The following is a 12,192-nucleotide window of genomic DNA, read 5'->3' as shown; positions in this document are numbered from 1 at the left end:
GCAAATGTCCCTTTAACTACTCTCAACCTTTACAAATAATACTTGATCATGGAAACTTGTTCACTAGTTTATTGAAATTAAAAAAGATTTATAAAACTGAAGATGAACGTTTGAAAGGACTTTACATAAAGCAACACTTGCTAACAAACAGATTAGGCAGTCAATCTGAATTGGACTCATTATGCACGCCTATAATACAGATGTGGGTTCCTCAGACTCATCGTACATGTATTTGATACCAACCCCAAAAAATAATCCTATAAAAATTGCTTCAAAGCCCCTTTTGCATTGCAATAGTGCAGCAAACCACAAGTAAACAATTTCCTGTTAACCTGTTATTTCAAATATAGACTGAAAAGGCAACAGGCGTTTTGTGCAATTTCATTTTAACAAACTTTAAGTTGAAATATCAAATCTACACAGTGCTGTCCCTTCACAGAAGGCAAGGAACTGCTGGTTCATCATGTAGGAGGGCGGCCACGGTTCTGTAAGCTGTGGAAGTGTGCCTCCTTCAGGATCTGGTTGATGTGGAAGTAAGGACCTTGACTTAGTGCAGACTGCTCATGGAAGGAGGGGGGGGTGATGGGACTGGATGCTGCAATTATCTGGTTTAAGCTGGTTTCGGGACCACTTCCTCTGTCAGGGCTGTTGATGCTGCTGCTACTGCAGCTGCTGCTGCTATCGCTGCTGGAGGACTGTAAAACAAAGAAAAGGTTAACCGGCAGGGAACATTTACATTTTTCTCCTATGCATATTTATACAGCTTGATTAAGAAAGCATTTTTCTCCAGTTCTCCCTCCCACAGAGTTTCATGGTTCACAGGTAGTCCAGTGGACAATTCAGGAAGCAAATCCACTGAATGCCAAGAAGGCCCATTCAGTTGCTTTAGTGACTGTCAGACCAATGAGAAATTTCAGGAAGCCCAGGTGATGTGCAATTGCGTCCACTAACCACTAGGGCTATTTGACCCAACTTAGTGGAAAACCACAGGTTAACAGTTCTTTGTAACCAAGTGCTCAGACTTCACAAGTGAATTTTAATAAAATTTTGGTCTGCTAAGAACTAGAAAACAGGATTTTAGTAAATTTCATACTTCTCTAGAGCTAGGTGAAAAGTTGCATAAAATTCCCCCTTTTCCCATGTGTCAAAATTTGGTTTGAAACAAGTTCAGAACAGCTATGCATAGCACAGGAAGCGAAACACCCAGAGTGACAGGAGACTTGGGAAAAAAAAATGCAACAGGGTACTCAGTATACTTGTAGCACATTTCCACTATGTATTTGCAAGTTAGATTTCAGTCCTGATTCTTAGTTTTCTGCAACATAATGCACTTTACACTGCAATACTGCAGTGAGAAAGTTGCCCAGATATCTATGTTAACCTCAAGGCTACTAAGCAGCAAGCCACTAAATCACTTTCACATGCAGAAAGTAGGACAGAACTCATGATTTAGCTTGCATAAGAAGACAGTGTTTTTCTTTAACCAGATTAAAATGTGTATACGCTTTTAATGGTCATGACACCAATAAAGTGTTGTCAGTATTCCACACACAAAACGTATTTTCTGTGTTTCAAGAGACATCAAGTGGCTTAGGCTAAACAAGTTTAAAGGATAGCTAATATTTTCATGGATTTGCTTTAGTTGCAATTAAACAGTTTCCTGTTTTGTTATTCTCATGTACTGTTCACAATATTGCAGCATTGTGTTAAGTGCTTAAGAATCAAAGTGAAAATGTCTAATTTATCATCCACTCAATTAAATTTAAGAAGTGAGCATTATAAATACAGTAGACTTTAAACATTCTTTAATCGAAAGGTATTGTTAGTAAATTAAAAAAAAAAATTTACATTTTAAAGAGTTTTTCCACCTGAAAATGTCCCTTGATCTTGGCGTACATTACTTTGATGAAAAGGAAAAGAAATGTTGGCAAATATATACGTATGCCTGTAACAAGTCCATATTGTCCCCAACCCTTAGTTTGATTACAAGGCCACTTCAGATTTTTGTATGAGGTACCATCATACAACTAATGTTTGTACTGTATAAATCAAGATTTGGTAGCCATTATGTAATTTTTTTTTTTTGGTGGAATACAGTTTCTTTAGAACAGAAAGCAGCAATTTCAATTATCAGAGTCAAGCCCAATAAGATACATCTAGTGTGTGTTTGTACTCAAGGAGGCAAACCCACATTGCATAACCTTGAAAGAGAGTTTACTACTGAAGAACAGTACACAGTGGGGTTTACGCCAAGATCTGGAGCAATGCTTGCTCACAAATCTCAGACTGCAACTTACATCATCAGCCAGAATTATCCAGGCTCCTCAGGTCACTATGTAAATAAGTGTTTGACATGGACTATGACACTAAACTATAAAGGCAGAGTGCATAACATTGATTTATACAATAGGTTACATTGATTCCACCAGAACAGCAATGAATTCCACTTTGTTTTTGAGCCCAACTGTAACAGAAAAGCAAGAAAACACAGCTGAGGCTGACAGAATTGTTGAGGCTGAATTATGGGCATTTGAAATCAGTGCAAGAGCACTGAGTGTCGGAATTAACCAGGTCAACTAAAGAGAAAGATTTCAAACATACTCTGTTAAGAATGCAATGATCAGTCAATGCTGTATGAGTGACTGGTTATTTTTTCTACAGGTATTATACAAAGGCAGAGGTTACACAAGAAGGGCGTGTAGTGGTCACTAATCCACATTTACTAAATCACCTTATTTTTCATAAACTACTTAATGCATAAAAAACAAACTGTGCACTTTTACACTCAGCAAGTTACGGCAGCCTTGGAGAAAAACCCACCGCACAGGACACTTTGTTTTCTTTTAGTCTGCTTTCCTTATAGTTTTTCGTTACAGGCACCTTCTGAAAATCAAGGTAAAAACTATGATCAGTACTTAGTAATAATCAATATTTAAATTTCAAGTCATAACAGAATACAATTTTTAGGGCCACTAGTACTGACTAAAGACGGTTTCCAGTATCTAAAAGCACTCTAATTTTAACTGTTAGGCGAAAATACAGCAGAACTTGTGTCCTGGGACGTGTTTCCTACTTCTAAGGCTGTTGACAAGTCTCTCCAGTCATCATACTGTTCTCCATTTTTTAATTTTTTTAAAACCAGACACAAAAGTCACTAGAACGTGAAGCTCTTTACTGCCCAAATCATATTGAAGACATACCTTGTGATCAGGTTGTTGTAAATCAACAATTCCTTTATATATAGGACCATAATGAAGCAAATAATGTCCCTTATAAGATCACTGCTGAAATCATGATATTATCTACACAACAATAGATGGCTATCAAATGCAAGATCAAGGAGAAGTATCTGGAGAAGGGTTACAAACATCTTCAAAATTAAAGGGCATCTTCAAAATTCCTCTGTTATATCTACCCCATTTTATATATCAATACATATACCAAGTAGTTGTAATGCTTCAGTTTAGCCACAATTATAAAACAGAACTCAAACACAAATGATCAGTTAAGTGTTTTGGCTTTCTTTGCTGTTCTGTAAAGGAGCACCAAGCAATGCCTGAATCACAGAAACTGAAGCATACAGCCATTTAGACCAGCGTTTCTCAAATGTGGACAACATGGCCGCATGTGGCCACCAGGAGCTTTTTGTGTGGCCACAGCCTCCTGGATGATGAGGAGCATGGCCCTCACCCGAGGTTACTAGCAGGGGTTGGGCCCGGCCCTCACATGGGGCCACAAACGTCAGAGGAGCAAGCAGCTGGTGTGAGCTCCCCACCTTCCCAGGGGCAGTGGGGCTTGACCTTCAGCTCAGGGGGTGGCAGGCTCTGGCCCTAGGCTCACACCTCCCCTGCCCCCACACACACACCCCATCGCCTCCAGCCGCAGGCCCCAGGTGCCCCCATTGCCCCTTGCCCACGCTGCATTCTCTGGCCCCAGGTTTCAGACGCGCACTCCGTCCCCCAGCTGTGCGGTGGCAGGTGCTGGCCCCGGGCTCACCCCACTGCCCCACCCCAGCCCCCGCTGCGTCCTCTGGCCCCAGTCCCCAGGATCACACCCCATCTCCCGTTGCCTCCCCTAGTCCTGCCCCATCCAACCCCCCAGACCCCTGCTGCCTCCCTACCCATCTCCCCATCCAGGGCTTAATTTGTCCCCCGGGGCTGAATAAGTCTGTTACGAAAAGTGATATTTGTTCCGTTTGTTACAGAAACGGACTTACTAGCTAGCTAGTCTAAAAAATGCAAAAGAAAGAAAGACAAGAACATGTAAAGCACCTTATTTGTTTCTATTCGGTTTAAGTCCAGTAAAGCAGGGGTTCTCAACCCAGGGTACGTGTACCCCTGGGGGTACGCAGAGGTCATCCAGGAGGTACATTTACATATTTGCCTAGTTTTACAACAGGCTACATAAAAAGCACTAGCGAAGGCAGTACAAACTAAAATTTCATACAGACCATGACTTGTTTATACTGCTCTATAAACTATACACCGAAAGTATAATATTTATAGTCCAATTTATTTTATAATTCTATGGTAAAAATGAGAAAGCAAGCAATTTTTCAGTAATAGCGTGCTGTGACACTTGTCTTTTACGTCTGATTTTGTAAGCAAGTAGTTTAAGTGAGGTGAAACTTGGGAATATGCAAGACAAAAATCAGACTTCTGAAAGGGGTACAGTAGTCTGGAAAGGTTGAGAGCCAATGCAGTAAAGAAGAGAGACAACTGTACATTATTTTTATTGGCTCTGCAAAAAACCCCAACATAAATAAATTACAATGATTTGGACAGGTATATGTGCATACTTATTTGTTTTTCCTAAAGTATTTTAGGAAAAATTGTCGGGGGAGCTAGGTCTGATTTAGACCATCATTCTCAGAGTCTTCTGAGACAAGTTTGGAAGTAGGACTAAGTAAATCATTTTGGATCAGAATTAATAGCTGCAGATACCACAGTAACATTTGTGGGAGCTAGCCTAGCTGCAGTGCTTGGCAGAACCATGTTCAGATTCTCAGAGCAAGTACCAAAAATAAAATAAATAAATAAATGATTAAAAAAAAAAATCACATAACAGTAACCCACTCAGTTGATGGAGCAATATTTCTGAAATCCAGGGTGACCTGTCCTCAGCCTGACTAACCAATGATAGGAGCACCATTAGGAAATGGGGTTAACGAAGAAAAAGATTATTCAGGAAGGAAAAGCATAAGTCAGACAAAATAATGAAGATCCCCATTCTTCCTCAGGAGTAAAAAAGTTCTTCGTGCTCCTCACTGATGATTCTGTTCCTCATTAAGGGTTCCATCCAACACCCCTATAAACCACTGAATTGGCCACTTGACACCAGGCAACTTATAAGATCAGCTACAGTACAGTGCAAATCCATATATAACAGACTATACAAGAGGTAAAAATACACGCATGTGCATCTGAAGGCAGGACCGACATTTCTAATTTATAAACGGATATTTTTAAGCAAGACTAAGGGTACAGAGCTAACCTTTTAGCAAATGCAAAACCACAATCCTGAGCAGGACAGAAAACACGATGTCAAAGCATTCAGAATGCCAGTGCAACAGCCAAGATTTAACATTTGCAATGTGCCCTAATATAGCTATTTTCTAAGGTGCATCTGTGGACTGAACTGTACTATAGAAACTTCAGCTCATCCTCTGGGTTAGCAGAGTCTAGGAGTGTTGTGCAAGTAGCATGCTCAGTGCTAGGAAAGAGGAAAAACCCCACATCACTACTTAAATTTGCCAAACAGCCGCGCTGACAGATTGAAGAGACTCTTCCAACTTCTTCTGATGGAGGATTTAGTGTAGCTGGAGTCAACAGCATTGTCTATGTGAAAGGATAGTCCAACAGGGTGGACCAGCAAAGATCCTTTGGACTGGATCTAGCTCACCTAGACAACTGAAGACAATCTACTGGCCAAACATGAGGGCTACTTAAAGTCAGAAAAATCAACACCCTGTTTGAACGGCCACTAACAAAATCAAGTGATTTCTCTTCAGCTACAGCAGCTGTTTTCAACCTGTGGTCCGCATACCCTTGGGGGTCAGCAGACTATGTCTAGGATTTCCAAAGGGGTCCACACCTCCATTTGAAAGTTTGTAGGAGTCTGCAAATGAAAAAATGTTGAAAACCACTGATCTACAGGAACCACCACCTTGATTTTTAAAAAACAGTATATAAATTGCTGTCAAGTGACCCAAGTAAACAAACGGGGCGAGGGGGGGGGGGGGGGGGGGGAGAGAGAATATCCTGCCAAAATTACTTTTCAGTTTTACTAATCTCTGATAATAGTAGGTATAGTCAAATAGATTTTCAAATTGAAAACATCCCTTTAAGTAAATCAAGCTCTGTATGAGGATTGGAAGACAGAAGTTAGATACATCTTCAAACTGAAGGCAGGGAAGAAGTCAGAATGTGTTACAATTTCACTTAAATACTTTGAGCACATGCACTCAAAGGAAAAGCACTCCCCTCCCCTCCATTCTTACCAAGTTTAGAGTTACAACTCCCCTCTGCCCCAAATTCAGTAGCCTGGAACTGTTCTGAAATTCTATCAAGCAGAGGTTGCCTTGTTTTCATGGTGATTTGTCAGTTACAAAGCAGAGATGTTACATATGGTCAGCACCCTCAAAGTGATATAAATTAGAAGTATGTTCATGCACCATAAGCACAAGATTCAATTTCACAACTTGGCATGGGAAGTTCTTAGAGAGATACTAGAATAGTATGAATCTAATTTCATTGCATGCTTGATTCAGTGATCTAAAAATCTTGGTAAGAACAGGAGAAAGGGATAGAAAAGCTTGAAAATTAGGCTCTTGCATAAATTGCATGCATCAGAAGTAGAAATTGTGAAGTTTAGTTCATATGGGCAGATGTATTTGTAACTCTACTGCCAAACTGCAAAGACTTGCAATGCACGTGTATGTGTGAAATGGCAACTTCAATATTAGATTCAACAGTTTGACTTCACTGCTGGAATGGCAGGTAGAGAATCCACTCAAAGCTCATGTCTACGCTGTCTGTGTGCAGTCAATTCTTAGAATCATAGCAGTTACCGATAGCAAAGCTTTATTACATCGTCTACTCTCTCTCTCTGCATGCTTACTACAAAATCATTCCCATCTATGTTTTTACTGCTTTGCCCCGTCTAATGTTAAGTGTTCGTACAACAAGCAAAGGTTCTTCAGCCACTCAATTATTCCCTGCCCCTGATATTTTTAAATTTAATTGTTCCTAGTTCAAACCCTTGCTACACACTAAATTCTTCCTCCTCCCTCCACAAAGTTTGGCTCGTCCGTAGCTGCTTGACACCCCTGGAGAGATGTTTCTGTTGGGTAAGTGATTCAATGTCAAATGGAAAGCAGATGTTTTGTGGACTGCTGTTATACCAGAGGGCAACCTCATCCCAGAAAGTCTTACTTCCAGAGAAAGAATAATCAAGAAAGCCCATGGCTTCTATGATGAACAGCTTGATTGTTAAACTTTTTCCACACAAAGTCATGGTCCTTTAAGCAGCAAGACTTGTCTGTTTAAAATTAAATAGTTTAGAACTATGACAATAAAATAAAGAACATTTTGCTTAAAATAATGTAGCACACAACTTTTTGTACGGCCAAAATACAGCACCAAGGCTAACAGCTTATACCTATTGAAATATGTGTACCAAAGCTTTTTTTTTTTTGCCATGACAAACAGCCAGGCTTAACAATAAGTGGTCTACACACACACACACACACACACCCACACCCACCCCATTGAACACATTTAGAAAACCATCTCATTACCATCCCAAACATGAAGGAGTCTCCTTCCTTTGCACACCTTTCCCAGTCCATTTACAGTAGAAAGTTACTGCAATTCAGAAATAGACACACTAACTTCTCAGTAAAAAGAAAAGGAGGACTTGTGGCGCCTTAGAGACTACCAAATTTATTTGAGCATAAGCTTTCGTGAGCTACAGCTCACTTCATTGGATGCATCCACGGTATGCACCCAATGAAGTGAGCTGTAGCTCACGAAAGCTTATGCTCAAATAAATTTGGTAGTCTCTAAAGCGCCACAAGTCCTTCTTTTCTTTTTGCGGATACAGACTAACACGGCTGCTACTCTGTAACTTCTCAGTGTCGACATGTACAAAGATTTAGGCAGCACTGGTCACTAGTAGCACAGTTTAGGAATAAGCAGTGGAAATAAGTCTCAAAACTAGAAAGACAGTACTTTGCCCTTGCCTAGCACCTTCCTTGTGCGGATCTCAAAGTGCTATGAAAGCAACTAATTCAGGATGCGATCCAATGCCCAATGAAGTCAATGGAAGCCTTTCCACTGACTTCAGTGGGCATTGGGACCTCAATTTTCACACTACCCCTGTGAGTTAGGCAACTATAAACAATGTTTTACTGATGGGGGAAACTGAGGTACAGAAAGGTTAAGAGGTTACCCAATGTCACACAGAAGACACATGGCAGAGGTAGGAGGAGAATCCAGCAAGCTGAAGTTCAAGTCCTATGTTAACCACAAAACTCTCTCAAAAAACTGAAATACTTGGCATCAATAAAGTACTTTGCACACATTAAATGAGTGCTATTGCTTACTAAGAGCACTGTGTAACACTTACCAGGCCAATAGAACCATTAGTATAGGGAAGAGTGCTCATTAGTTCTATCACTTTTCGATCATTTGTTACTAACAAGTATTAAAAAAAACAACGGAATTCGTAATGTGTACAGCCAGACAAAGCAACCACATGTTCTTGTTACTGAATCCTTCGATTTGTTGTCTTCCCGATTACGTTACATCTAATTTCAGACTGTAAACTCTCTAGGGGCAGAAAATGTTTCTTTTCTAGCTGTAAAGTACTTAGCTTACTTTGACAATATATTTTTGCACAGCATCCAACAAAGTAAATTAGTAGTTATAAAACAATACATACACACAAAACCATTTAAGTGGAAAATAACCAACTGCAATGGGAAACAGGCTGGATTTCCAAATTGTGTTAACAGAATCCAATACCTGAAGTGCAATTTTGTGCCAAGCCTCAGAATTTTATATACAAAATATGTAATGAAAAAAACTACCAAGTTTTACTTAGCTGTTTTCTATAAATGTGATTATACACATCACAGCAATTATTCCAGCTTAGAAAATTAAGTGAAATGTGGAATCTAATCGGAAAACATTTCACCTCAGTATCCCAAGAGTCCTGAACGACTGCATTTCTGGTACTACGCTTTGTCTGTGGGATGTGGCCATCTTCTTCACTGCCATTCCGTCTCCTCTTCCTAAAGAAATTTATGGGAAAAAAAGTAAAAAAAAAAAGTCAGCAGCTCATTCACAATTTATAGGACCTCATTTTGTAGTCAACGCCATGGACATGTGACTGAACAAACTACTGATTGGATTCCTCAAGAAACCAACAACTGCTTATGACTTTTCATATTTTTCTTCAACTGCTCACCACAGAGTACTAGGAAATACATCTCCCTCTCTGTGTGCCCAGCTGGAGGCTTTCAAGGCAGTCCAGGGGATTTGGACTCATCTTCCATTAAAATGAGAGAAAAATATGTTTAAATTCTTTAGACTGCTTTTAAGCCTTAGCCATGCATGTAAGACGCTTATCTAATACTCAGACATTTCTAAAAATGAGCCTGGTGTTTCTGAATGACATCCGACTAGAAGGAAAGCAGCAGGGAAAAGGATGGGGGTGACTAAGTTTTCAGTAGCTACCCAATTAAATTCATCTTGCTTATATGGATCCTGCAGTTAGACACCCATGACAACTTGCTTTATTCTCTCAAATCTGACAGCATTTGAAGTTAAATAATGTTCCTGGTCAACATTTCTTTAAACACTGAATGAAAGCATCCCAACTGAGACTTTGAAAAACATAACACTAAAGGCCAGTCCCGTTAGTCTCTCACTGTTTGGGATGGTTTTGCCATCCTCTTATGACATCACTGTTGCTTCATGATATTATGAAGACAAAACATAACAGCAACCAAGAGGTATTTAACATTCTAAGATGCTGCCATCCCTTTATAAATTGGCAAAACCTTAATACTAGCGGCACATAACCTTTTCCCATCATTTATACAATGATGATAGTACCCAGCAGGTAGTCAGAATCAGAGCCCCAACATGCTGGGTGTCGTACAAAATCTAGACAAAGCTTTTCTAGCTTCTGGAAAACAATACACACCACATGATGGGCTTAAACAAAGCACTTATATTGGAATTTGTCTATAAGGACAGAATCTATACAAAAGCCAAGTTGTTATTTGGTCTGTGCCTTCTGGATCACAAATAATAGTGCAGCTTTATTTGTATTATTGTGGCACCTCGGAGCCCCCAGTCATGGAGCAGGAAGCCGCTGTGCAAACAGCACAGAGCTAGTCCCTGCCCCAAACACCTTATGTTCTGAGTATCAGACAAGAGATAGATACAGATGAACTGGCAGGGGTGTAAAAGGAAGCCATGGGAAAAGACTGATCAGCAGGATATGATGTGGTCTCAGCACACCAGCAGCCTAGCCCTTGTCAAGTTTTCTGTAGCATTGTGGCAAAGGAAAGTTTTGAGGAGGGATCTGGAGGAGGATAATGAGGTTGCTTTATGGATGTTTATGGGGAACTCCCCTCAACTATGAGAGGCAGCATGGGAGAAAGGTGCTAACACATGGGTGATACAGGCTGGCATTGTGAGCCATCAGAGGTGGGAGTCAACGTTATTACACTGAGAGAGGATAGGTAGAGTGGGACTGTGTAGTGAAGGGCCTTGGAAAGTAAAGATAAGTAGCTTTTTTGATATAATCAAGAAGAGGGAGCCAGTTGAGGGATGAGAGAGGAAAGACATGATCAAGGTGATAGGCTAGGAAAGTAATCTTTGCAGCACCATTCTGAAAGGATACAAGCACAGGGAAGATTGAATTTGTCAAGGCCAGAGGAAAGGATGTTGCAGTAACTGAGATGCGAGAGGCGCTGGGAGCCTGGACAAGATTTTTAGCTGTTTAGATGGATACAAAAGACTGTATCCTAGAGATGTTACGTGGAAGGAATCCGCAAGATTTATACGTAGTCTGGATGTGAGGACCTAGAGAGAGGGGTCAGGGGTGAGGACAACAACCAGGTTATCGGCAGGATGGTTTTGTTGTGCACAGCGAGCAAGCAAGCAAAGACATAGTGGAAAGGGCTTGGAGAAGTGGGAATGATTAAGAGTTGTTTCAGCCATGTTGAGCTGATCACTAGACATTCACTAGCTGTCAGAGAGAGGCTGTGTAAGGGTACACTGCCCCCAGGCCCTGCTGTGAACTCCTCCACCCTTATGCTGCCCACCTAGGGTATGTCTACATTGCAATCAGACACCTGCGGCTGGCCTGTGTTAGCTGATTCAGGCTCCTGGGGCTAAAAGGCTGTTTAATTGCTGGGTAGACATCTCCCATGAGGCTCAGGCTGGACCAAGTGAGGGGGGAGGGTCCCAGAGCTCAGGATGCAAGTTGAGCCCCAGCACCTACACAGCAATTAAACAGCTCCTTCATCTGAGCCCTCAAGCCTGAGTCAGCTGCAGGCATCCGACTGCAATACAGACATGCCTGGGGGTGCGGTGGGGGCTGCGTAAGGGTGGGGGAGTTCACAGCAGGGCTTAGGGGCAGTGTAAGTGGGGGACCAAAGCCAAGTGAAGGGGCAGGGGCCGAGAGCAATGTGCCCCCTCCCCACTGCCGCAATATCATCAGCTCTCCCCTCCCCCATGCGGTCCCGCCCCCCTCGCGCTGCCCAGGGACCCCGCCCCACCTTGGGCCCTTCTCCCCCCGTCCCCTCCCGCGCTGCCCAGGGACCCCCATGCGGTCCCCTCCCCCCTCGCGCTGCCCAGGGACCCCTCCCCCCAGCCCGAGGCCGGCCGCCCCCTCGCTCACCTCTGTCGCGCTCCCCGCTCGCTCGGCAGCGGCTGCCGGCAGCTCATGGCGGGGCTCCGGGGGGCTGGGCTCAGAGGCGGGGGGTGTCTCCGGCCGGAGCCCAAGCCACGGCCCCGCTGCCAAACCTAAGCCCCCGGCCCTCCTCAGCTCTCTCAGCCGCTTCCGGCGTCTCCGCCTCCTACGCAGGCGCATTGGCCATACTCAGCCCCCCGCCCGCGCCCAGCTTTCATCTGCGCAGGCGCAGTGCCCACAGTCGGGCCTCTTGAGTCCTCC

General features: G+C 42.4%; 1 protein-coding gene across 3 annotated transcripts; it reads right to left on the bottom strand.

Annotated features, from left to right (window-relative positions):
- Positions 1-51: 51 nt before the first annotated feature.
- Positions 52-12,162, bottom strand: VCF1 (VCP nuclear cofactor family member 1). 3 transcript variants are annotated; one of them, XM_077833080.1, is made up of 4 exons: positions 11,920-12,162; positions 9,199-9,295; positions 2,821-2,880; positions 52-695 (listed from the first exon to the last, which is right to left on the bottom strand). In XM_077833080.1, exons 1-4 carry the CDS (start codon positions 11,964-11,966, stop codon positions 462-464), a joined length of 438 nt encoding a protein of 145 aa, XP_077689206.1. In that variant the 5' UTR covers positions 11,967-12,162; the 3' UTR covers positions 52-461. The 3 variants fall into 3 exon arrangements, with proteins under 3 accessions (XP_077689206.1, XP_077689205.1, XP_077689208.1); XM_077833079.1 differs by having other exon boundaries at positions 2,821-2,883; positions 11,920-12,149; XM_077833082.1 differs by lacking the exon at positions 2,821-2,880.
- Positions 12,163-12,192: the final 30 nt, after the last annotated feature.

This window comes from Eretmochelys imbricata, chromosome 14, assembly GCF_965152235.1.
Source record: "Eretmochelys imbricata isolate rEreImb1 chromosome 14, rEreImb1.hap1, whole genome shotgun sequence".
In the NCBI taxonomy this organism is placed as follows: domain Eukaryota; kingdom Metazoa; phylum Chordata; order Testudines; family Cheloniidae; genus Eretmochelys; species Eretmochelys imbricata.
This window is presented reverse-complemented; position numbering and strand designations above follow the sequence as displayed.